The 26,335-nt window shown below is 36.1% G+C and overlaps 2 protein-coding genes and 1 non-coding gene across 9 annotated transcripts in view; 1 reads left to right on the top strand and 2 right to left on the bottom strand.

The window, feature by feature from the left end:
• LOC123703124 (protein lingerer) overlaps window positions 1-17,907 on the top strand; it is a 40,799-nt gene extending 22,892 nt beyond the window's left edge. For 5 of the 6 annotated variants that reach the window (XM_045651017.1, XM_045651014.1, XM_045651018.1 and 2 more), the window contains 8 exons: window positions 1,233-1,334; window positions 3,779-3,859; window positions 4,491-4,602; window positions 5,188-5,291; window positions 12,422-12,535; window positions 13,549-13,584; window positions 15,507-15,597; window positions 17,065-17,907. In XM_045651017.1, the coding sequence (XP_045506973.1) occupies window positions 1,233-1,334; window positions 3,779-3,859; window positions 4,491-4,602; window positions 5,188-5,291; window positions 12,422-12,535; window positions 13,549-13,584; window positions 15,507-15,593 (636 nt within the window). In that variant the 3' untranslated portion in view covers window positions 15,594-15,597; window positions 17,065-17,907. The remainder of the gene's footprint in view (window positions 1-1,232; window positions 1,335-3,778; window positions 3,860-4,490; window positions 4,603-5,187; window positions 5,292-12,421; window positions 12,536-13,548; window positions 13,585-15,506; window positions 15,598-17,064) is intronic. The other variant, XM_045651020.1, reaches the window with a different exon arrangement.
• Window positions 17,908-18,646: 739 nt separating this feature from the next.
• LOC123703166 (6-phosphogluconolactonase) lies at window positions 18,647-21,014 on the bottom strand. Of its 2 annotated transcripts, none has more exons than XM_045651077.1 (5): window positions 20,793-21,014; window positions 20,342-20,542; window positions 19,724-20,004; window positions 19,122-19,238; window positions 18,647-18,892 (listed from the first exon to the last, which is right to left on the bottom strand). In XM_045651077.1, the coding sequence occupies exons 1-4, from the start codon at window positions 20,908-20,910 to the stop codon at window positions 19,137-19,139; spliced, it is 702 nt and encodes a 233-aa protein (XP_045507033.1). In that variant the 5' UTR covers window positions 20,911-21,014; the 3' UTR covers window positions 18,647-18,892; window positions 19,122-19,136. The 2 variants fall into 2 exon arrangements, with proteins under 2 accessions (XP_045507033.1, XP_045507032.1); XM_045651076.1 differs by having other exon boundaries at window positions 18,647-18,883; window positions 19,113-19,238; window positions 20,793-21,013.
• Window positions 21,015-23,781: 2,767 nt separating this feature from the next.
• Window positions 23,782-23,865, bottom strand: Trnal-cag. Its single transcript has one exon. It is a non-coding gene; the product is annotated as a tRNA-Leu (tRNA).
• Window positions 23,866-26,335: the final 2,470 nt, after the last annotated feature.

Raw genomic sequence — 26,335 nt, 5'->3', positions numbered from 1 at the left:
GTCACCCGTACGCGTGTGACGTCATAATGTTAGTTTTCACACATTGCAGTTGATAGAAAAACGTATACAACTAAAACATTTTGACGTCACATCTATGGTGACCAGTCATGACGCGTTTTTAGTCACGTGATTTTAATTTAAATTTCATCAATTTTTAATTGCTTATAATTAGTTGAACAAAAAAATTTTTTGGAGTTTTTTGCATTAAATATCAATATTATTAACACTAAGGTTTTAAAATACATAAAAAAAATCAATAATTTTTGTTTATTCAAATACTCAATTTTAAATAATTATACACAAATTTAATCACAATCATGTTGCGGTAAAATGCCAGCCAAATTGTATGTACACAGCACAATTGAGGTTAAAAAATTTATTAAAAATTACATTATTTAGCACAATTCATAGATCAAGTGAAATATTTTTTTAAATACATGTCATAAAATAAATTAAATCCAAATCATAGTACAGATAAATATATGTGATATTTATCTGTACTATGATTTGGCACTATAGCTAAAATACATAAAATTACATAAAATACAGTTAAATCAATAAATACCTACATTACATTCAATCACATAAAATAAAATTCATTACATTTCATCACAGTAGTTTAATAACAATAAATTATGTCTTATAAACAGTAAAGTATCTAAGTAAGAACTATGAAAGTTAAATTTTAAATTATCGTAGAACTTTTAGATTAGACTTGAGCACGGTTTTGACCTGATTTTTAAATTTACCCAGTTTTGGATCAAATACGACAAGTTTTGTGTTTGGCTTACGCGAAGTCAAATTATTATACAGGCGACACATACGGACCAGAAGTATTATTTTTTAAAACATTTATGCAGGAGAGGAAAGGGTGTCTGGGATTAGGTTTTATGTTAAAATTAAGGAGTGACAGAAGTGCAGAGTTGGACAGTCAAAATAAAAATAATATGATGAAGAAATATAAGATCCTGGTTATATGTTAGCTCGTAGCTGATACGGCGTATATGCTACGCTGCGTAGAACTGCGTGGGAGTTTCTTGTGACATATTAACGTTTGAGTTTTCCACATAATAGATTTGCGTTAAAATTGCCGAGTTTTAGTTTTCAACTAACACATTTCGCAATTGTTTCAGCGTTTCTCGATAGGTAATTTAAACTGGTAGGAGTAACTAAAACTGGCTTATTATAGATAGAGACATTTTGATTGTTAATTTTAATAAATATCTCTCCAGGGTGGATATTACGAAGTGGGCTATGGAGGTCGGGACGGTGGCACTTTTGGATTGGGAGCGGCGGAACGATTCCCACGGACTGATGCTGCTTCACCACAACAAGTGAGTTTCTGTTTATTTATTATGCTTTGTCAAGTTAATAAGGTTGTATTTAAAGAATTTGGGATGAGTGTGGTGAGATTTGTAAACGTTATCTTATGAAGGGCAAATACCTACTGATATTATCAAGGCGAAAGTGTTTGGGTGTAATAATGTTTGTAACTCTTTCACGCAAAAACGGCTGATGGTGAGCTGTGTGAAATTACTACCTATACTTATCAGGAAATAAAAGCTCCGATTTGACATTTGTCTTCGAAACGTAATTACTAATTAGTGATCATTTTTATCTGGGTATAATCCGATCCAGCCGCGGAATTCAGCTAATAAACATGTCCTGTTATATTTTATCTATTGAAGGAACTAGATTCTAGTTGAATTTATATTTTTGGTTTTATGGCATTCAAATGCTTTATAAATATAAATTTATATAGATCGCGGTGTGTCCCTTAGACACATAAAACTGAAAGAATAGAATAAATTCGATCGCTCTGGCGGGTCACGAGTGGCTGAGTTGGTCAGGCATCCGCCCCGGAATGTCGCGAAAGGATGCGGGTTCGAGTCCCGCTGAGTGATCGAATTTTTTCTATTCTTTATAAATTTATATAGGTTCTAGTTACTAGAGCATCTTATGATGCATGATGCGATGTTTTGCAGTTGTTAAATGCGACTGACCGCATCGTGCTGTACGCACACCGCTGACTGACATAGCCGTCGGTCATTGCATCAAGCGGCTGTAAATATTATATTATTTCATTATCTATGATAAGGCCAATAAATCGAGATAAAGAAAGTAAAAAATTACAGTCAAATTGTAATGTTAGTGTTCGTGTGTGAAACGAAGTCCGCGCGTCATTTACATATTAAATCTAATTTTGTTATCTGTGCTTGTAAACGTATAGCTCGCGCTTTACTTTTCTCCTTGCATTCACTTTTCAATATGGCTGTCGATTGTGAAACAATGCGATGTGATTTAGTAACTGCGTTTTAATTCTCTGCTCAACAGTTAGGAACATTAAAATACCTTAAAATAAAACATTAAAATACTATAATACCTTAGAGCAGTATTGAAACATTGCACAGTACCAGTGTGTGTAAGTGATGGCGCTAAACGATCTATGTAGAACTGTCATTTTTCCACAATTAAATTAAAACTGCTTTAAGACTGGATTTGTTGAGCCTCTGACGACTGACTGAAATATAAATATAATATTATATTGACAGAATGTTCGATCACTATTTTTTTTTTTTTTTTAAACCATTTATTGATAGAAAAATAAACATACATTGGGCATACAGAATAAACACCACATAAATCGACACGATTTGATCGTGGTGCACATGCATTCTAGACGTCAAACAAAATACTAGACAGATTCATATAAATTTTGTTACATTACATATGAAATTACATTGAAAAATACATTAAGATGGCAAGTAAATTACACAACAGAAAAAATATGATGTACAATAGGGTACTTGTGGAAAAAAATTTTTGCGATCACGTACTGTGCTGGCCGAGTCTTTATAAACGTGATATATAGTATGATTTTAATTGACGGTTAACATTTTTACAGTTTATTTTATTTTTAATGTTATTATCTAATTTATTGATTAAACGTGGAATTATGTATGAGCATCTTCTTTCGCCATAGCGGTTATTGGCTCTGATAGTACATAATTTATTTTGTGTTACTTTTCGTGTGCCAAGGTTGTGAGATGTAACTTTTTCAGTAAATGTTTTATTAAAAAGTTGTTCTTTTAAGAGATGTACTTCTACTTTTTCGAAAATAGGTAACACATTGCAGTGCTTAAAAAGTTTGCTTATATCGTTTTCGTATTTCTTTTTTATTCTAGTTGGGACTATTTGTTTTAAGATGCGGATTTGAAGGTTGAGTATATTTTGTAAATAAGTTTTATACGTTCTGCCATAGCTACTAAGGCCGTAGGATATAATCGAATCAACTAAGGTGTTGTATAGTAATAATTTTACCTTGTATGTTAGTCTGTTCCCTATTGCATATATTTTAGCTGTGAATGCGCGGAGTTTGTCACATACGGCTTCAATTTGTTTGCCCCAGTTGAAATTATGGTCTATAGTTAGTCCCAAATATTTGTAATGATTCACAGGTTCGATCTGACTACAGTTAGAGCACGATAATGAGCATTGTTTATGCAAGCATGAGTGACAATGGCAGATAAGCTGCGGCAAGGCAACTTGTTTCATATATGGAGATTTGATGTACAATAATTTAGTTTTATTTGCATTGATGACTAATCCCGCATTATGACACCACTTAGATATATTGTCGAAGTCGTATTGCAGCGTTACTTGGTAGATTGATTTATATTTTTATCTTGTTTCATTGGCTTTATTATAGGTATGTAAAGAAATTAATATAAGCATTATTTCAATTGAAATTAACGCACAAAACAACGTATTTTCGCAGGTTCCTGCCGCGTTACCGCCCGGCTATGCGTACTTCTACCAACCGCCACCAACGACGTACCAGTATGGTGTCTATCCAACGGTGAGTATTTTACTGAAGAAGATCTATTTATTCTATGATCTTTTCTTATCTAACCTACAATCTTGCAAATTTTACATAAATATGTTGTACCGCATTTAAATGCTTTATAAATATAAATTTATAAAGAATAGAAAAAATTCGATCACGAGGCCGGACTCGAACCCTTCACTTTGTTTTTAGATAACAATATTATAGTTTTATAATAATACTAGCTGTCCCGGCAAACGTTGCGTTGTTCTGCCTTACTGTTCATCATTTAGGGGTATGAAAAATAGATGTTAGCTGATTCTCAGACCTATCCGATATGCACGCAAAATATTATGAGAATCGGTCCAGCCGTTTTGTTGGAGAATGGTAACTAACATTGTGACAGGGGAGTATTATATATAAGACTAGCTGCTCCGCGCGGTTTCACCCCCGTGGCTCCACTCCTGTTGCCCGTAGCGTGATGAAATATAGCCTATAACCTTCCTCAATAAATGGGCTATCTAACACCGAAAGAATTTTTCAAATCGGACCAGTAGTTCCCGAGATTAGCGCGTTCAAACAAACAAACAAACAAACAAACTCTTCAGCTTTATAATATTAGATTTAATTATTATTCCAATGTTAATTATCGCTTATTTTTTAGTACGGCGGCGGTTCAAGTGTAGGCGGTGTGGGCGTATCGGGCGGTGGGAAAGTATCTGCTTATTCACAGCAACAGCAGCCGCCTTATGACGCGCAGGATACTTATAAACCTGGTATGTGGATGTTTTTATTGTATTGATAGGTCTTGTGTTATTTTGGGAAAGACAATGTACAAAGTTCCATGGAATCTTAATATCCTACTAATATTATAAATGCGAAAGTTTGTATGGATGTATGGATGTTTGTTACTCTTTCACGTAAAAACTACTGAACCGATTACAATGAAATTTAGCATACATATAGAGGGTAACTTGGATTAACACATAGGAAATCTAGTATTAGAATATTTTAAGTTTTGTACGACTTCACATGTATTCTGGCAAGATGTTAAATATTCTTATAAGAAATTGCATGTTATTTATTTAATTCTTCAATATAACTATACATAAAGGAAAAAACAGTATAGTTTATTAGCAGATTAATTCGATTATCTATTAAATTAGCGCCTATAATTTTTTAATACAAAAAATTTTATATGTTTACACATCAATTCAGAGCAATAAAAACGCTACAGTGCATAGATTGTTTAATAATTTTAACGAATCAATAATTAAAGACGTAAACTGACTCGGTATAAAAACAAATTATTCGTAAAGAAATAAAATACACAAATAAGAAAAAAAATACTGCAATTGCAGGCGGTCCGTACACGGGCACAGCGACGAAATCAGCGGGCGCTGCGACGGCAGATCTCAGTAACGCGATGTACGGCAAAGCGCATGTTGCACTCAACAAGGTTAACGTGAGTATGAGATCAACTTCGGATCAAATGTTTATTTATACTTTAATATACGGTTATATTTTTAGTAATATTATAATAAACTGTAAAATTTTTTACTAATGTTATATTGTACTGTAATATTCTTACTAGTCCATTGAATGAGTCCCTCCAAGGCGGGTCTAGAGTGCGTGAGTTAGTAACGTAAGATGTTTCTTCGGAAACATGTCAAGAGTCCCTAGGTAATAAACATACTAAAACCCCGGGACACTAGGAGGAGCCCCGGAGTGGGGGGAGGGGGGAAAAGGTCAATTTTTTTCATAAATAAATAAATAAATAAAATCTTTATTTTGCTTTAAACATGGTATTCAATGGTGATACAATTATATTAATAAAGCACAAACATGTTCAGCCAATACAAGCATGCAAAAATAATTAGGTACCATAAAGGAGTTAATGGTCTGTTCGGGTTGAACTTTCCATGAACTCCTTTATGGTATAGAAGTTTTTTTCATTAAGCCAAATAAGAAGATGTTTTCTAAATTTATAATCATTACACGTCTTTAAGTTATTTGGCAGATGATTGAATATTTTAACGGCCATCCCCACGCAACTTTCCCTGTATTTGACGATACGAGGGTTCTCTCGTAAAATTAATTTATTCGGATCCCTTCGTGATCTCGAGTTTAGTTGAGAGGATGTTTTAAACAAACTGCTATTTCTAAAAACAAACATACACAGTTCAAAAATATATAAACAAGGTAGGGGTAATAAACCAAGCTTTTTAAATAAGGGTCGACATGATTCAGTGGGTGCTATTCCACAGATGGCTCTCATGCATCGTTTTTGCGCAATGAATGCCCTATCCCTAGCAGTACTGTTACCCCATAATACTAATCCATAGCGAAGGTGTGATTCTACGTAGGCACGGTATGCTGTCACGGCAGTCTCTAAATTTGTGGTAACTTTAACCCGTCTAAGCGCGTAAACGAATCTATTAATTTTATTACATACATCACCTACATGAGCCTTCCAGTCCAAATTATCATCTATTGTAATACCTAAATATTTAATATTTTGTAATGCGTCAATTTTGTTTATGTCTAAAGTAATGTTAAATTTTTTATTGGAAGATTTATTAAATTGTATGAATTTTGATTTTTTAAGGTTAATAAATAAATTTTTATTTTCAAGCCATCGTATCATTTTGTCAATTGTGGAATTAATGTCAATTTCATGATCTTTAATAGTGCAATTAATTTTATTAGATGTCACAATAATTGAGATGTCATCTGCAAATAGTATACATTTATGTTTTATAATATTAAAAATGTCATTAATGTATAACAAAAATAAAATTGGTCCCAAGACGCTTCCTTGTGGTACTCCATATTTAGTTACTCTTTCTCTAGATGTATATGATGTTATTTCATTATTTTTGTCAATTTTACTAATTCTAACGCTTAAATCTCAAAAACGGTACATGTTAGAGAAAAACTTTCAAGGTAAAGTTGAAAGGCCATAAAATTATCTACAAGTTGTACCTATATCATTTTTTTCTATTCGCAGCCGTTTTCGAGCTACATCCCATGAAATGTGAAAAATTCGAAAGCTTTTTATTTTACCTAACTACTCTAATAAATTCAATACCTCCTAAACGCCTCCATGGTGGAATCTGTTTTTTTTTTATCAATGATAGACCTAATTATGAGCAATCTATCTGTACCGGTCACAAGTTGCACTTTTGAGTTTTTTGGAAGAAATTAAAAGGTCAAGTTCAGTAACTCAAACTACCCTAATATAATATTTTGACAATCGATTCCTCCTAAAGGCTTCCATGGAGGAATGTGTTTATTTTACCAATCATAGACCCAATTAAGAGCAATCTATCAGTATCGGTCACAAGTTGCACATTTGAGTTTTTTGGAAGGAAAAAAATAAAAAGTTCAAGTATCGTAACTACCCTAATAAAATTTAATACCCCGTAAAGGCCTCCGTGGTGGATTCTGGTATTTTTATCAATGATAAACCTAATTATGAGCAATTCATCTGTACCGGTCACAAGTTGCACTTTTGAGTTTTTTGGAAGAAAAAAATAAAAAGATCAAGTTCAGTAACTCAAACTACCCTAATATAATATTTTGACAATCGATTTCTCCTAAAGGCTTCCATGGAGGAATGTGTTTATTTTACCAATTATAGACCTAATTAAGAGCAATCTATCAGTACCGGTCACAAGTTGCACATTTGAGTTTTTTTGGAAGAAAGAAATATTTTTTGATCGTATGGGGAAATTGTTTGAGCCAAAATCATTTTTTACTGCGTGTAACTCAGAAACTTTAGGATATAGGAAAAAATGATCTAGGTACAACTTGTAGATAATTTTATTGCCTTTCAACTTTTCCTTGAAAGTTTTTCTCTAACATGTACCGTTTTTGAGATTTAAGCGAAAAATGAAAAAAAATGACCTTTTCCCCCCTCCCGGGGCTCCTCCTAGTGTCCCGGGGTTTTAGTATGCTTATTACCTAGGGACTCTTGACATGTTTCCGAAGAAACATCTTACGTTACTAACTCACGCACTCTAGAACTTTTTATTCAATGGACTATACTAATATTATAATAAACGGATATATATTCTTACTAATCCATACTAATATTATAAATGCGAAAGTAACTCTGTCTGTCTGTCTGTTACTCAATCACGCCTAAACTACTGAACCAATTTGCATGAAATTTGGTATGGAGATATTTTGATACCCGAGAAAGGACGTAGGCTACCTTTTATTTCGAAATATGTACCACGGGCGAAGCCGGGGCGGACCTCTAGTGTATTATTAATGCGAAAGTTTATGAGGATAGTTGGATGGATGTTTGTTTTTCTTTCATGCAAATACTTTACTGAACTGATTTCAATGAAATTTGCTATGTAGGAAGCTGAAGAATAAGGCCTTTATTCTTCAGCTTCCTACATAACAAATTTATACCGGGCTTTTTATTTCGGAAATCCCACAGGAACGGGAACTATGCGGGTTTTTGTTTGACTGCGCGGATGAAGCCGCTAACGGAGAGCTATTAATATAATAATAACAATACGCGTACGCATATACACACACACTCTCAATACTTAAAATGGCAATTATTTGTTTAAAATATATATATATTTCTTTTTTTGTTGTTTTGTTATGTAATACGATGAAAGAGATTGAGCCTCACAACACAGGGGATCCTAGTGTGGGGTTCAATGCAACATATGTAACAATATTATATAAAAAAAATTTTGAAACAAATAAAGAAATTTTTATTATTTATTATTATTTGACAAGGAGATGTTATTTCTCCAAAACTGTTTACCGCTGCTTTGTAAGATGTCTTCAAGCTTCTGGACTGGCAAGGACTTGGCATCAATGTTAATGGCGAGTACATCACTCACCTTCGATTTGCCGACGATATCGTAGTCATGGCAGAATCCCTGGAAGACCTCAATACAATGCTCGGTGGCCTCTACAGAGTTTCACAACAAGTGGGCCTTAGCATGAACATGGACAAGACGAAAATCATGTCAAATGTCCATGTTGTGCCCACTCCGGTATCAGTTGGAAACTCTATTCTCGAAGTTGTTGACGAATATGTTTACCTGGGGCAAAGCGTCCAATTAGGTAAGTCCAATTTCGGGAAAGAGGTCAATCGACGAATCCGACTCGGCTGGGCAGCGTTCGGGAAACTACGCAACATCTTTTCGTCCAAAATCCCTCAGTGCCTGAAGACGAAAGTCTTCGAGCAGTGTGTATTACCGGTGTTGACTTATGGATCTGAGACGTGGTCCCTAACCGCGGGCATGGTGCACAAGCTTCGCGTCGCTCAACGAGCTATGGAACGGGCTATGCTCGGGGTTTCTTTGCGTGATCGAATCAGAAATGAGGAGATCCGCAAAAGAACTTAAGTCACCGACATAGCCCACCGTATTAGTAAGTTGAAGTGGCGCTGGGCTGGGCATATAGCCCGCAGAACCGATGGCCGTTGGGGCAAAAAGGTTCTTGAGTGGCGACCACGTACAGGACGTCGCAGTGTGGGACGGCCTTCAACAAGGTGGACAGACGACCTGATCAAAGTGGCAGGGAGCCGCTGGAGTCAGGCCGCTGGTGATCGGTCGTTTTGGAAATCTTTGGGGGAGGCCTATGTCCTGCAGTGGACGTCTTGAAAGGCTGAAATGGATTATTATTTGGGGCCATCCATAAAGTACGTCACACTAATTTCACGAGTTTTTAAGCCCCCACCGTCCTTGTCACAGATGGTCACATTTCTGAGACCCCCCCTCCCTAGTGTGACGTCACATGTTTAGCAATTTAACATCGAAAAATTATTAAATTAAAAATGTTGTGTGGTTTTATGAAACCACGGTAAAAGTGAAACTTAGGCACAAAATTATCGTATTTGAACGATAATTATCGTACGGATCGACCGATGCGCTACACAGAGCAAAAAGTTTGAGACGATGTAGGTAATACTCGGTGAAGGTACGGTCTACTTGGTCTACTCGGTGAAGGTGCGGTCTACTTGGTCTTCTCTGTGAAGGTGCGGTCTACTTGTTCTACTCGGAATTTGGTGTGGTATACTTGGTCTTCTCTGTGAAGGTGCGGTCTACTTGTTCTACTCGGAATTTGGTGTGGTATACTTGGTCTACTCGGTAATAGGTTTGGTCTACTCGAAGGTGCGGTCTACTTGGTCTATTTGGTAATAGGTATGGTCTACTTGAAGGTGCTGTCTACTTGGTCTACTCGGTAATAGGTTTGGTCTACTCGAAGGAGCGGTCTAATTGGTCTACTCGAAGGAGCGGTCTAATTGGTCTACTCGGTAATAGGTATGGTCTACTCGAAGGAGCGGTCTAATTGGTCTACTCGAAGGAGCGGTCTAATTGGTCTACTCGGTAATAGGTATGGTCTACTCGAAGGAGCGGTCTAATTGGTCTACTCGGTAATAGGTTTGGTCTACTCGAAGGTGCGGTCTACTTGGTCTACTTGGTAATCTAGGTGCGGTCTACTTGGTCTACTCGGTAATAGGTATGGTCTACTCGAAGGAGCGGTCTAATTGGTCTACTCGGTAATAGGTTTGGTCACCTCGAATGTACGGTCTACTCGGTAATAGGTTTGGTCTACTCGAATGTGCGGTCTACTTGGTCTACTCGGAAATTGATGTAGTCTACTCGGAAATTGGTGTGGTCTACTTGGTCTACTCGGTGAAGGTATGGTCTACTTGGTCTACTCAGTGAAGGTGCGGTCTACTTGGTCTTCTCTGTGAAAGTGCGGTCTACTTGTTCTACTCGGAAATTGATGTAGTCTACTCGGAAATTGGTGTGGTCTACTTGGTCTTCTCTGTGAAAGTGCGGTCTACTTGTTCTACTCGGAATTTGGTGTGGTATACTTGGTCTACTCGGAATTTGGTGTGGTATACTTGGTCTACTCGGTGAAGGTACGGTCTACTTGGTCTACTCGGTGAAGGTGCGGTCTACTTGGTCTTCTCTGTGAAGGTGCAGTCTACTTGTTCTACTCGGAAATTGATGTAGTCTACTCGGAAATTGGTGTGGTCTACTTGATCTTCTATGTGAAAGTGCGGTCTACTTGTTCTACTCGGAATTTGGTGTGGTATACTTGGTCTACTCGGTGAAGGAGCGGTCTAATTGGTCTACTCGAAGGAGTGGTCTACTTGGTCTACTCGGTAATAGGTATGGTCTACTCGAAGGAGCGGTCTACTTGGTCTACTCGGTACATGCGCTACACAGACCAAAAAGTTTGAGACGATGTAATAAAAGTTTCACTTTAAAAACAGCAGTTCCGAAATTAGTTTTATTTCCATTTAAATTATGTACTTTTTCATGAAATCAACATAATATCAAATATTTGAAACAAAAACAAAAAATAAACTAATGAATAAATATAAATTGTCAACAAAACAATTTAAACCGTATTGCCCTTAAGATAGAGTTGGACATATTTTTTAGTTTAATTTATATTTCCAATTATGTATTTTGAAATGTGATGACGTCACGAAACTTAGGACCCCTCCCTGCCCTTGTCACACCATGTCACACTTTGTCGACCCCCTCCCCCCCCCTTTACGTGTGACGTACTTTATGGATGGCCCCTTTATTATTAATACATGTTCGAGCAGCGAACAAATATTTTATTTTAAATTACTTATTATCCATAGTTACATTACATATTACAATAATTGAGCAATAACGTAAATGAGGTCAAGCTGCCTCAGCAGTATTATCGTGCGACAGCCGAGCCGGCCGGAAAGCGCAGTTCATTCTTAGCAGCGCCCGAGTGCTAATCTATCCGTTCGAATCCGCGTAAATCGTATATAATTATTAGACATCGGATTATATGCACTAACAAAATGCCAAAATATGCATGCAAATATATGCACTAAAAAAGGCCGAAATATGCACTAAAAACGACTGATATGCCTAAAATATGCACATATAAATCAAAAAAATCTTTATTATTTTTATATGTTTAAATCAAAGATTGTACAAAAACATTGAAATTGAGTAAGTATAGTTTTTGTGCCAATATACAATTAAGCATTTTTACCAAATTTTCGAGCGCAAATTTGTGATGTTTGTCATCCGCGAGCGCAGTGTTGCCACCTTAGACCTTTCCGGTCTAAATCTAGCCCTTTTTTGGAATTCAACCCGTGTTTTACCTTTTTAGCCCCAAAAGGGTAATCTAGCCCTATTTTGAATGGCTCAAAATTTACTTAAAATGTACCATTTGTAATTTGTTTTGTAATTTTTTGCCATTTTACCATGCCAAAATAGGGTTTGTTTACTCGCTGAGCGTTCTGATTGGCTAATAAAGGTTAGTCGACCAATCAAAACTCCCGCTACTTAACGATTTATGCACGAAATATGCACGATTGGGGAAAAAGGCTAAAATATGCACTAACGCCGTAATTAGAGAGTTTTATGCATTTGCATATGCAAATATGCAAATGCATAATATAATCCGATGTCTAATAATTATTATTAGCAGCAATTAAAGTGTTCCCAGTTGTCCCATAATATCACTGTGATATCCCATAATATGACTGTATATGCGACCTATATACGTATATATATAATACGTAACCCGTACAAATACAATGCATTGCAGAGCTACGAGAAGGCCGGGTTCCACAGCGGCACGCCGCCGCCGTTCGGCGCCGCCTCGCACCTGTACATCCCCGCGCCGCCCCACCACCACCCGCACCACCACCCGCAGCACCAGGTCAGCACCACCACCACTGCATACCACACCACACGACACGCGACATGCGATACGACATAGCACACCAAGCGATACTAGACACACGATAATATATGACATGCGATACGATATGATACAAGATACTGGACACACGATAGTAGAGGACACGACACGACTTGCGATACGATATATCATGCGATACACATGGCATAGCACACGACACAATACTAGACACATGATATTTTTCGACATAATGCGATGATACTACAGCATCATATGACATTATATTATAATGAGATACGACTTGGCATACGGCACGACATTATGACGTGATGTACTACACGATACAGCATGATATACACGACACAATATCACACAACACATAACATTGCATGATACAGGCAATTCAAAATATACAAGTCCAGTAAATTTTACAACTTACTTAATTAATTAAAGAACAAAGTTACAGTCATAATTATTGCATTTGTCAAAAATTAACTACACTACGATAAAAATCTTGATGTCCTGAAGTACTGAACAAGGACTATATTCAACATCAAATACTGTAAAACAAATATACTTCCCGTTTGCATGTTCAAACTCTATCAAACACAAATAAAAACGCATGAACACTTCGACATAATCATTTTTTAAATACTTTAATAAATTAACCCTCAAAAACAGTTACATAATATGTTGCTACCGTTACAATATTAAACGTGGGTAACACGAATATAAAATCGAATGTAATAAGTAATAAATTTTATTTGTAGAATCATTGCTTTAAAACTTTAAACTTAATTTTGTACCAGTACATTTTTTGTCGTTCATTATTAATTAATCACAGATCAAACATTGTTACCATCATGCAATTACATTTAGTATAATAAAAGTTCATATAAATAATCGGAAAACACAATAAAAAGTCACGCACACACGAACATCTAACACACACACATATGCATGTAAAAATAGTGTTTTGATTTTTTTTTTATATTTTAATTACAAAAGTTAGAATTTGCTTTCGTTTGTAGATGGATGTACGGGTGAACAGTAGTCATAATAGGCGGGTAAGTTATCTATCAAATATATGTTTATGTTCGCTCACCGTATGTGTATGTTGTTGTGGTTGAAAATAGTAATAAAAATGTGCAAAATATGTATAATTAATTTTTCAGCACATTTTTTTAAAATTAGGCTTAAATTGGGAATGGTTTTGAGAAGTGTGCGGTTTTGGTAAAGCACAATTCGAGTAATTATGATTGTTCTTTTTGTACTTTTGAAGCTTATGATGGTATTTATTGTTATAATAAAAAGAAACTTAAATATTCTGGTGTTTCTAAAGATCAATTGTATACTATTTGAGTAAGGTTTCTTTTGAACTAAATAAAAGAAATCGTAGAATTAAAAGAATCTATAATTTTGATTGAAACTTACATAAACTTGAGTTTTTAACCACAACAAAACCCATATTATTTATATATCTGCACTGTGTTCGCTATATATACGTTTTATATGTGTATTTTATTATATTATCTTATATAATAAATGTTACCCGCCTTGGTCAGTAATGCATGTTTATAGTCGAGCCAATTTAATAGGCAACATTTGACGTCTATCAATTTTATCTTCGAAGAGAGGTAACCTGCTTAAAAACATCGATTAAAGTGAATTAATCGATACGGATTTGAAACATTTGTCAATCGAATTTATTAATTTATGATGATTTTTATTCACAAGTAATCAATGCATTCGATTCTAGATGTCAGATTTCGATTTTTAGAGTAACGTCTCTAGTATTTAAAAAGAAAAAAGGTTTATTGACACAAAATTGTAGCGACGTCAGTTCTTCAATTCAGAAATTGTTTATTATGTTTAGGATGGTTTATCAGTAAAATGAAATCTTAAAATAACTTCTATCGGTCATTATTATTATAAATATGTAATCGTAATTGAAAAAAGTTAAGCAAATGTGCAGTTCTAACAAAACGAAATATCATGTTATTCTATGTCGTCGTTACTAGGTTACGTTGTTGAATTTTGTTGAACTGTCAAATGTTGCCTATTAAAATGGCTCTACTATAGTTTTAATCATATATTTATTTAATATTATGTATTTTTTGCTAAACTCATGTGATATTTCATATTGTTGTGCTTTACTAACATAAAACCTGTTAGATTGAATAAGATAGTTTAATTAATTTTAAGATAAAATTTTGGATTTTGATTTTAAAATTATCTGTTGGTGGTGTCTTTACTAAAATAGGTGTGTTAAAATATAATTATTGCTAACAAAGAAAGTATTGATATGTTGTTCTATTAATTTTATACAAACTGTTGTCAGAAACCAGAACTATTTCTCTTATTTGTGAAATTTTTATACGAGTAATATTGCTAGAGAATTGTGTCTGTCATTTTTAATACATATTAGAATAGCTCTGTATTTCCCCCAATATAATTATAAAACTACTGAATCGATGTAAGTGTTCGTTTATTTCTAAATCCAACTTGAGTGTTATAGGTATATTTTTATATCTCGGTTCAACTAGTTAGTATATAACAAGCTTTCCGCTTGTGTTGTCTTAAATTATACACTAAAATCTTTCCTTTGAATGACTATCTAACATTTTTTTAAAGAAAGTTTAAAAGCGAGTCAGGCTCATGATTCTTAAAGGGGTGACAGACGTACGAGTAAGTACGCGAACTTGTGGCTCGACGACCTTTTTCGCTCGTGTGTCACCCCAAGTACGCGTACTTAAAAACCGTCGAGTAAGTTCGTTGACGATCCAACATGTTTGAAATTTTACTCGAAGCCCGCCTTGGCTCGCACGTCTGTCACCGCCGCGAGCCGAGTAAGTACGCGAACTTTAAAACCGCGACTTTAAAGTTCGTACGTCTATCAGCCCTTTTAGGATACCGAACAAATAAGCTATTTTTTCATAGTATAATATAATAATATTATAATAATGTGTGTGTGTGTGTGTGTGTGCAGGAGAGCGGAGCGGGCGGTCGCGCGGCGGGCGGCAAGGCGGGCGGCAGCAAGCCGGCCTACTCGCAGTCCTACTGGGCGCCCAACTAGTGCGGTACGTACAGTGTGTGTGTGTGTGCAGGAGAGCGGAGCGGGCGGTCGCGCGGCGGGCGGCAAGGCGGGCGGCAGCAAGCCGGCCTACTCGCAGTCCTACTGGGCGCCCAACTAGTGCGGTACGTACAGTGTGTGTGTGTGTGCAGGAGAGCGGAGCGGGCGGTCGCGCGGCGGGCGGCAAGGCGGGCGGCAGCAAGCCGGCCTACTCGCAGTCCTACTGGGCGCCCAACTAGTGCGGTACGTACAGTGTGTGTGTGTGTGCAGGAGAGCGGAGCGGGCGGTCGCGCGGCGGGCGGCAAGGCGGGCGGCAGCAAGCCGGCCTACTCGCAGTCCTACTGGGCGCCCAACTAGTGCGGTACGTACAGTGTGTGTGTGTGTGCAGGAGAGCGGAGCGGGCGGTCGCGCGGCGGGCGGCAAGGCGGGCGGCAGCAAGCCGGCCTACTCGCAGTCCTACTGGGCGCCCAACTAGTGCGGTACGTACAGTGTGTGTGTGTGTGCAGGAGAGCGGAGCGGGCGGTCGCGCGGCGGGCGGCAAGGCGGGCGGCAGCAAGCCGGCCTACTCGCAGTCCTACTGGGCGCCCAACTAGTGCGGTACGTACAGTGTGTGTGTGTGTGCAGGAGAGCGGAGCGGGCGGTCGCGCGGCGGGCGGCAAGGCGGGCGGCAGCAAGCCGGCCTACTCGCAGTCCTACTGGGCGCCCAACTAGTGCGGTACGTACAGTGTGTGTGTGTGTGCAGGAGAGCGGAGCGGGCGGTCGCGCGGCGGGCGGCAAGGCGGGCGGCAGCAAGCCGGCCTACTCGCAGTCCTACTGGGCGCCCAACTAGTGCGGTACGTACTTTATATTATTTATTATTATAAATTTATAAAGAATAGAAAAAATTCGATCACGAGGTGGGACTCGAACCCGCATCCAGCATTTGAATGCCATAAAAACCAAAAAATATAAATTATTATTTCAAAAAAAAAAATATTATTAATTATTTTTTAAAATTATTCTATTGCTACAGAATTAATTATAGGTGTTTGACGACGACAACAAATGTTTATAGTAAATTTAAAAACTCACGTTTTAAAAATTGTACGAAGACACGTTTCCGCAACTCGTCGTCAAACGCCTATTTTGTGTGAAAAGGAGAGATGGCTAAACACTAAACAGTCAAGTTCAAAGTTAACGTTGCGTATTGGTAGTAGTAGGAGTTCGATGACAGTGCTGGGATGACCAAAATGTCGCCACAATAAGGCGAAAACCGTGGGTTCGAATTTCGCCAAATGATCTCTGATGGATTCTTCAAATATTTATTAAAATGTATAAAACGAAAATTTGAAATAAGTTTTCCTTTCACTGTATTGTTAAAATGAAAATAGGAAACTAGTCCTTTTGTACTTCATCGGATTATGAAATTTTACTTTCAAAATTTTTAAGTTTTCATAAATTTGTCCTAATAAATAATTATTATTGTTGTCCACAGGAGTTAACAACGGTCATTCGACACTGTACATAGGGCGCCAGCCACACACATCCAGTCAATTGACACGCGTTCACACACACTTGTGTTTACGCGTAACAACAACAACACTGCGCAACAACAATCCAGAATACGTGCCTCGGTGCGCTGTAACAACAACTCGAGGGAAATTCAACTCTATGCGCATCGATTAGAATTTATATTTAAACAGGACTGTATAGTACTCGCGGTTCGCACGTATTCGTTTTGTAAATCACTCGGTAAATTGCTATGTTTTCGATATGTTTTATTTGCGCTTGTGCGATTTTAATTTTGTGTTTTTTTGTATGCGTTTGCGCGCAAACTTGCCGCGGCGTCGCAACGATTTGTAGAGAATTATTTGATATCATGTTGTAAATTGTCTCATGCGTCGCGTTTATTATTTGGCGCGTCGCGGCGTGTATAAAATGTGGTTTGCGCGTGAATGCTGTTTATGACGCGTGTGACGCGTGTTGGTGCGTCACACGCGTCAGCGAGCGTGTGCGCGTAATACAAGTGTTGTTGGACCGGTCCGTTTTGTTACGTAACAGATGCCTTCGTGTATTTAAAAAACTGTATAACTGATATTGTAAAATAAAATGAAAGGAAATTGAATGGAAAATGCTATGTTTATAAAAAAAGTTTTCTTTTAAAATTCCTAGTGTATTAGCGTCGGCGCGTTGCGTTCATATAATTTTTTTTTGTCCTACATTAGCGTTGAATCGCGAGATTAGATTAGGTTAGTATTTAATTTCTGATTATGTTAGTGCGCTTGCCCGCCGCGTGTTGCCGCGTGTTGCCGCGTGTGGCCGCGTGTTGCCGCGTGTTGCCGCGTGTGGCCGCGTGTTGCCGCGTGTTGCCGCGTGTTGCCGCGTGTGGGCGGGTGAGCCGCGACGCGCCTGACGTTTTCTCATTTACGCTAAGTCCGCTCCGTTAGGTTACAATTTTTTTATATAAATTAACGGTAGTGCTATGTATATGTTATCTTTATAAAATATGTATATGTGTAAGCGTTTGGTGCGCTATGCGCGCCGAATATTTTGTATTTAGTTGACAGACTTTTTGTAATTACATATAATATTAATTGTATTAAAAAAGTAAAGTGTCGTAGGTGTTTAATTGTAATGTAACATTACCGTAAAATAGTCGAGGTCTTTTTTATTGTGAAGAATGCTGTTGATCTCGCGGGCATTTGAGAGTATGAGGGAAATACACATATTGGAACAAGACTATTTCGTTTTATTCATTACCCTTTATCTATGTATAGTTATACAAACACAGAATACAGAATAATTACATGTTGCAATGTGTAAATATTTTACGAGAAGTGTTCGGCGCACGCAGCCCACCACTGGGTCTATCGCCCTACAAGAAGAATGTAAATTGAAAAGTACGATAAAATATTTGATACTGTTATTTATATTATACACTGCTGAACAGATTTTCATATTAATTTCATTAAATCTATGCTAATATTATAAAGCTGAAGAGTTTGTTTGTTTGTTTGAACACGCTAATCTTTTATAATAATGCAAGAAATGAAATATACTCAATAAAACACAAAACGTATACAAAAACATTTATTTATGCAACAGGAATGTAAAACATTGTACATTTCCTAAACCTTTAACAACCCAAATAGTCACCATAAATCACTAGCACTTTAAATCTTAAACAATTTAAATACACTTTTAAATAAGTGCAAAAAATAACAAATATAAAGATAAGCCTTTGAGGTATACCTCATTTAAGTCTTAAGACAAAAATATTCAAAAAATAAGGCACAAGACATCTGGAATGATTCCTATAATATAGTGAAGTCCCATGTCCCCGTAGTGGGGTAAGGGGCAGATGCATTATGCATACATCTGTTTCACTGATCGATTTTTCTTTAGGGACAAGTAGGTGATCAGCCTTCTGTGTCCTACCAGACCGAGACATTTTTTTTTTCTTCGTCTCCACCGGGAATCGAACCCAGGACCCCTCGGTTCTACGCTCACGCGTCAACCACTGTACCAAGGAGGCGGTCATTCCTATAATATGGTCTAGATATATTATTATAAATGTACAGCGGCGGCCGCGTCTACAATCCAATAAACTGATCCATGTGTTAGTTTCACCCGCGCGGCCGGTAAATCTTCCTTGTCTTTTAGTATTCTCTGGAAATAAAGATTCAATATTAGCTGATTTCATAGGATTCTGAGATTGGAGTTAAAACAGAAGGTCGTTGGTTTTTAGATCTGGATGACAAGATAGCTATAATACTTTATATAATAGTTGACCGAAAGAACAAGTTTGATCAAAATCGGTAAAAAAATATTAAATAGGGAATCAATTTTCAGCAGTAAAATATAAAAATTCTACACAAATGACATACATATATTTAGGATTGCTAAGGCTAAATTATTCACTGCCTGTAAATAGAGACATTATTTTAAGCTATTGCATAGCTTCTATCGCGGGCCTTGAGCGCGGGGACCGAATCGAGAAATTCCGTAACGAAAAAAACCTCACGCTCCCCACTCCGACGGGCGGAGGTGTGGCTTGAAGGCATAGCATGCATAGCTTTACCGCCGCAATCCCCGAGTGCCACACGTCGTTTTTTTTTCAATCATTTTCATTACTACATCAAGCCAATACTTACTTTAACCATATCAGCTTTCCCCGCACCACTCACAGCATAAATACAATTCCTTGCATTATTAATAACAGGGTAAGTTAACGTAATTCTGGCTGACGGAGGTTTCGGAGAATCAGTGATAGACGCTACTTTCAAAGTAGTCTCATTTAGAAGTGCATGATTTGGGAATAGAGAACATGTGTGACCATCGGGACCCATTCCTAGGAGGAGTAAGTCGAATTGGTAGTTTTCACTGTTGAATGCACTTGTTAGTTTCTCAGTGTAGTCTTTGGCTGCTTCTTCAGCTGAAATTATAAGATGTGGTTAGTAGGTTTATATGTAGTATATTTTTGTTTGAAAACATGAAGACTTAAAATGATTTCACATAAGATTTGTTCAGTTAATAATGTTACTACAGAAAAAGTGGTCATTATGTTTTATAATATAAGATACAAGCTTTGTTTTTGAGGATTTTCTCATTAGTTTTCTTTTTTTTTCTTTTATACAATCTGTATCCTGACTATAGCAACCACAAAAAATATTCCATTTGGTGCAGTTCAAAACTAAGTGTAACTAAGTGTGCAGTGCAGAAAGATTTATTTTATTTATTTGTATCCAATAAGATTGCATTTCAATTCTTACCACTAACACCCTGTTTAATAGTAATAAATTGACTTTCATTTAACATAGTTTTTGGAATCAATCCTCTTTTATATACTCCAAAGGTGGAATCTTCACTATCCTCTGGCACAACTCTTTCATCACAAAATGCTAGCACCCATTTGGACCAATCTGTGTTCACTTGGGGGAGCCCTTCACATAAATATTTCAAGACTGAACCACCTAAAATAGAAAATTGTTTATGAAATATACTCTCTAGTACTGTTAAAAATATTGTAAAACATTGAACTGAAGTTTTCTTATCAAGGTTGCATTTTTTACTTTTTAATGTGACTCATGTTTTAATTCTTAATTTATGCACATGATATTTTAGGTAGCATGCATTATATAATAGCTAATGTGTAATGATGATATTTCCTATGAGTTTAAAAATGTGGTGTAAGTGGTAATTTAGTTATTTTTTTTACTTTACCGGATAAGCCGACGAAAAACTTTCCGCGATTATGGATAGCGTCATTTGAAATTTTCTCTACATAAGAGGATAGTTTCTTAATGATTTCTTGTTCATTTGCAACTTTGATAGTCGTCATGCTTGAAACTCTATATAGTACCTACTCAAAATTTCAAAAATATGAAATAAACAAAAATAATTGCACTGATAAAGTTACAGAACTTCATCAATACTTCAAGAGGTTATTTCAATGTCAAATTTACACAAGTATAATGTCTTATGTCATTGTCATTTTTAAAACTGTCAAGATAAAAATTGGATATTTTCTTGGATATTTTTTTAAATCGACATGACTTCATTTTTTTTAAGTTTATACAGGGTGTCCCGCTGTTAGTATACTAAGCTCAAAGGAGATTATAGTTTTGGGGGTTTCTTTAGATAACTTCCGCACGTATTATAGGTTTTTTGTGGGGGGAGGAGGGGAGGGAGGAGGGGGGGACCCTCCCACCAAAAGGGGAAAGTTAGGAAACCAATAGTTTTGGAGAAAAATCAATTTTTCTATTCTAACCTCAAAATGTATGGAATTGGTGTAAAATCATTTTAACTAAGCATTAGACGATAGTAACAAAAATTGAGTCGATACATATCAAACTCCGGTAAGTCCACTCCCCGCCAAAATTGAGATAACAATGGCGCCAATTTTGAAATGTAAAACTAAACCAGTCTGTACTTTTCAAAGTTAGGTAAGTCAATCGTATCTCTATTAAAATAAGGTTTAAAGTAAATGTTTTTTTTCAAACTCCGGTATGTCCGTCGACAGTGGTTTATCAAACTTAGGTAAGTCCATTTCGACCAATCACAGCGCAGTATGGCACTAAAATGGCTGCCATTTCTCTCAATTTTGTTGAAGCTATCACGTGTGACCAATGCTTATAAATCGTTTTAATTGATAAATGATGGAAGAAAACAGTTTTACTATAGAGGTGGTGGTTCTAGACAAAGCAAGGAAAAAAACAATACCAAAAGCTAAAACAGACAAGGCTCAGAAAACAGCTAAAAGATAAATGAAACTAGACGCACAGCACACGCACAGTAGTTATTCCCAGCCATGAAGCCCAGGGCCGAACTGAGATTTTTTCAACCGTTTTGATTTATTGACCCCTCACTTTGCCCAGCAGTGGGATGATGAAGGTTAATAATAATAATAATTTGTATCTTTTAATTTACATATTTTATTTTAATGTCCAATACTTACAACGCGACAAACTATCTACCCAATTCCACCACCTCAGTACGTCCCAAAACTGAGTTCTATCAAATCCCTGTAAGTCCATTAGAAATTTTTCAAATTCCTGTAAGTCCAAGATGATGTTTTTCAAAACCCGGTAAGTTTTGCTGGTACATATCAAACGCCTGTATGTCCAGATTTAAATCTAATTTTGTGGTATAATCATCAAGTAATACATTTCTTTTTCTTCGTAAAAATAATTCTAATGTATTATATTATATCCGTCATAAATTATAAAGGTCCAAACATATTGTTTTTTTAAGTTATTAAAAATACCTCGATTCCCACATTTCTGTTAGAATGGACTTACCGGAGTTTGATATGTATCGACTCAATTTTACGATACATAAATAAAAACAAACAAGTTGTGAAAACCTACGTAGTTTTTTTTTATTTGAGTGGGAATCGCCCTAAAGTCGCTTCTGGCACTCGCCGGCCGCTGCCGCGGCACGCTCGCTTCGCTCGCTCGGCTCGTGCGGCAGTTCAAGAGTTAACCTAACACGCTCGTCGCTTCGCTCCTCGCTACCTATTTGGATATTAAAAATAAAAGTTTAATAGTTTTTTAACCTACCTAGGTACGTAGATTTTTTTTTTGTTTGAGTAGGAATCGCCCTAAAGTCGCTTTTGGCACTCGCCGGCCGCAGCGTAAAGTCACAGTACAGTGAAATGGAACATGGAACGTCTTGGTCCGCTTTTTTTGCACAACAAAACGGATAAATGCACTTTTTTCGCACAAAAAATTATTAACTTTAAAAATTAATAACTAAAAAACTACAAGTTTCCTAACGATAATATTTTGGGATTACAATCTTACATTACCTAGCTAACTAAAAATATAAATATTTCCAACAAATTCGTGCGGCAGTTAACTAAAGCCAACCCTAGTTTTGCATACGCTGAGTACGTAAAAAATACTTATAAAATTCCAGACGCATTTTTTTTCAAATTAATGAATTCTTAAAACTCTATGTGTACAGTGTACACCCCTAACAAGCAACCCGCCCATTTTTGCCACCCGCAGGCCGCACGTGAGCTATCGTTTAAGATTACCTATGACGTTTTCATAAACAAAATGCTCACATTAGAGAAGCGGTATATGACAGCTGCGCGAAGCTAGCGAAGAAAACATGGATTTTCAGGAAAAATTTTGCAAAAAAATTTTGACGTAATTTTGTTGTAAATGTATTTTTTACGTGATCAGTGTACCTATGCAAAACTACAAGTCCCTTTGCGCTTAGTATACCAATAGTGAGACACCCTGTATTGCAATCCTATTTTGCTCTCCTGTTCTCATAACTGAACATTTCTATAATTATTTCGTTTCTCATGAGTTACTTTTTTAAATAGACGTATGGTCTATTTATGAACCTTTGTATTATCAATTATGCACTACTGATCTAAAATATTTCAAAGAGACTAGCTAAATATACCTACTAAATCTCTAGATTCTAGAAAAATGATAATAAATAAAACAAGCGAACAAACATCAATACAATAATTAAATAAAATTAAGGAGATTTTAAACTATGGACAACTCCATAATGTATTCCTTATTTGGTTACTTGCTATTCTCCATTTTAGAATATTATTTATATGAAAAAAAATAACCTTATTCACTGCTAGGGTGTTAAATTTATGTTTTTGATAGCTTTAAAAACTTGTGTGCCACATCTTAAGTGCTTATAGCAGATGTATTTTTTCAAATTAACAAAAATAAATATTTGTCAGAAGTGGGATTCGAACCCACGCCCACAGAAGTGGACTGCGACCTGAACGCAGCGCCTTAGACCGCTCGGCCATCCTGACTTGTGAATGCAGTTCAAAATTTATTATAGCATTGTCTTTTTTTTTAATTGTCTAACTACCTCTGTTTATTCAACTTTGCAAAATAATTCTTATCAGTATTTTTTTTATTTTTTTATTGTGAGATTACGATAGTAAATTTCGAATAAAAAGTAATAATACTGTATTAATTATTATCTTTATTTTTATGTGTCATTGCAAAATAAAAATCTTTTTTATCTTAATATATAAATCTCGTGTAACAAAGTTTGTCCTCAATGGACTCCTATACCACTTAGCCGATTATAATAAAATTCGCACACCATCGATCCAACTTGAGAGATAGGATAAGTTTTATCCCGGAAATCCCTCGGGAACGTTTTTCTTTGAAAACGCTGGCGAAGCCGCGGGCGGAAAGCTAGTATAAGATAAAAAATAAAACTTTAATATTAAAATTTAATGAAAATATTTGTTTCATAACATAATTGTAACTAGTGAATTTTTGTGTTAATATAATAGGAAGGTTAAAATAAAAAGAGACGTTAAAAACTTTAAATGAATCATTGAAAAGGTTTAGAAAAATTCATTCATTTAAAAATAAATTTCGTAAATCTGTAAATACAGCCTCTAGCTATTCAACGCTAGATGGCATATATAGCATATTATGCGTCGTTGCTCAATAGATGGCGCTTAACAGTAAAGCATATAATCATATTGATTGTGCTGCGCGTGTGCTGCGCTTACAAGAGCTCGATTTCTCAGCGTTTGTGAATGCTATAGTTTTGTAAATTTGTTTATAAACATTTCAGGAATGTTAATTAAAAAAATGATAGAGGAATTAGGAAGTATGCAGTTACTTACAATTTACAAAACATAGACAAAATCCATACATAAAATGTAATTTTTTTACCAACGAAGCACGTGTAATAAAGCATAACAGCTCTTCGAGTGAAAGTACTGCATACAAGATAAGTGCGACCGCCACAGCGCGGTTGTTGACCGTCAAAAGTATTTGCGGATGACGTAACTGGCGTAATATTAGTCTGTTATATCAAGCTTCTTGGTTATATCAATGCAATGTGAGCTTTTACACGATTGTAGAGATGTTAAGTATTAATGTAATCATAATATACATGTATAAATGTAAGCCATGAGGAATGTTTATATTTGTAGTACATATAATTACATATAATAAAATCTTTAATTTTTAATTTATTATGCACCGGTGTCCACCATACTCAGCATTTGTCCTAGTCGATTGGGTTGAATGGCAGAGATCGCTGTCAGCGATAAGGCCGCCCTCTGTACATTGTTAATTAAGTTATTATGTGTTTTAAATTGTCCTATATGGTGTACAATAAAGAATTTTTCATTCATTCATTCAATGTAAACATTGTCATGCATTCGCTACATTTGTATGGAAATTACGGAACGTTCTTGTCATGGTTAGATTTGTCTCCGCGCGCGCGCTTCGGAGACCAATAATTAATAATCTAAGGTGTGTAAGTACAAAATAAAGTGTACATGGTTAAGCCTAATACGAATAATAATTATTCTTAATTTTATTAGTTCATATTGTAACGATAGAGGGCAGCTACTATGGCAAGAATACAATGACGTCATAATTAAAACATGTGGTCAATGGTCATTGACGAAAATACTTTTTTACGGAACTGTATATTGTCGTACCGAATTGCACTTAATACCGATTATTTTATTTTTAGTAGGTACCGACATATTGATAGTGATGAATTGTAACTAGTTATCTGTAAGGATTCTTGATGTTCGCTTGAACAGCTTACAAAGACCTGCTGGTATTAAAATAGAAATTTTAATGTATTTTATCAACTACTGTTATCAAAAATTTATCTGGCTGTCGCGTGTATGACGTAATTTGTAAAAATGATTTGCTTTATTTATTCATTATAAATATGACTCGTTAGCTCAGCGGTGAGAGCATCCAATTTTACAAAGTCTAATGAGGAGGTCGGAGGTTCAAGTCCTTCACGAGTCGACTCTTTTGATACCAAAATTTACTTGACGTGTAATTTTTTTTGTAAATATTATAATAGTAGTTAACTAGTCTTAATGTAGATTTATCTGGATGTTAGACTGAAAATTAATTTATTTTTTGTTACTTTTTTTATTTATCTTAGGTATACACATGACACAACCTACATAATACTTGTTCCTAGAGCAAACAATTTCTCAAGTATCTTATTCGGCAAATATTTGAAGTTCTCTGATAAGATTGAATAATATGAAATATAAACATGTAACTACATGTACTGAAAAAAAAACGTAAGGTCATGGTAGCCGTCTGCCACAGTCTACCCCATGCTTCTGTGTTATATTTATATTTACATTTATATTTAACTAGGTTTCCGCCCGCGGCTTCGCCCGCGCAGTCAAAGAAAAACCCGTATAGTTCCCGTTCCCGTGGGATTTCCGGGATTGCGTCATTTTCCCGGGATAAAAAGTAGCCTATGTTCTT

Source organism: Colias croceus, chromosome 25, assembly GCF_905220415.1.
Source record: "Colias croceus chromosome 25, ilColCroc2.1".
Taxonomy (NCBI): Eukaryota; Metazoa; Arthropoda; class Insecta; order Lepidoptera; family Pieridae; genus Colias; species Colias croceus.
This window is presented reverse-complemented; position numbering and strand designations above follow the sequence as displayed.

Coding starts and splice junctions, on each gene's coding strand:
- LOC123703166 (XM_045651077.1), bottom strand. CDS start 20,910: ATGACGACTATCAAAGTTGCAAATGAACAAGAAATCATTAAGAAACTA. Junction 20,543..20,792: donor GTTTTTCGTCGGCTTATCCG/GTAAAGTAAAAA, acceptor TTTCTATTTTAG/GTGGTTCAGTCTTGAAATAT. Junction 19,239..19,723: donor GGAAAGCTGATATGGTTAAA/GTAAGTATTGGC, acceptor CTTTATTTCCAG/AGAATACTAAAAGACAAGGA.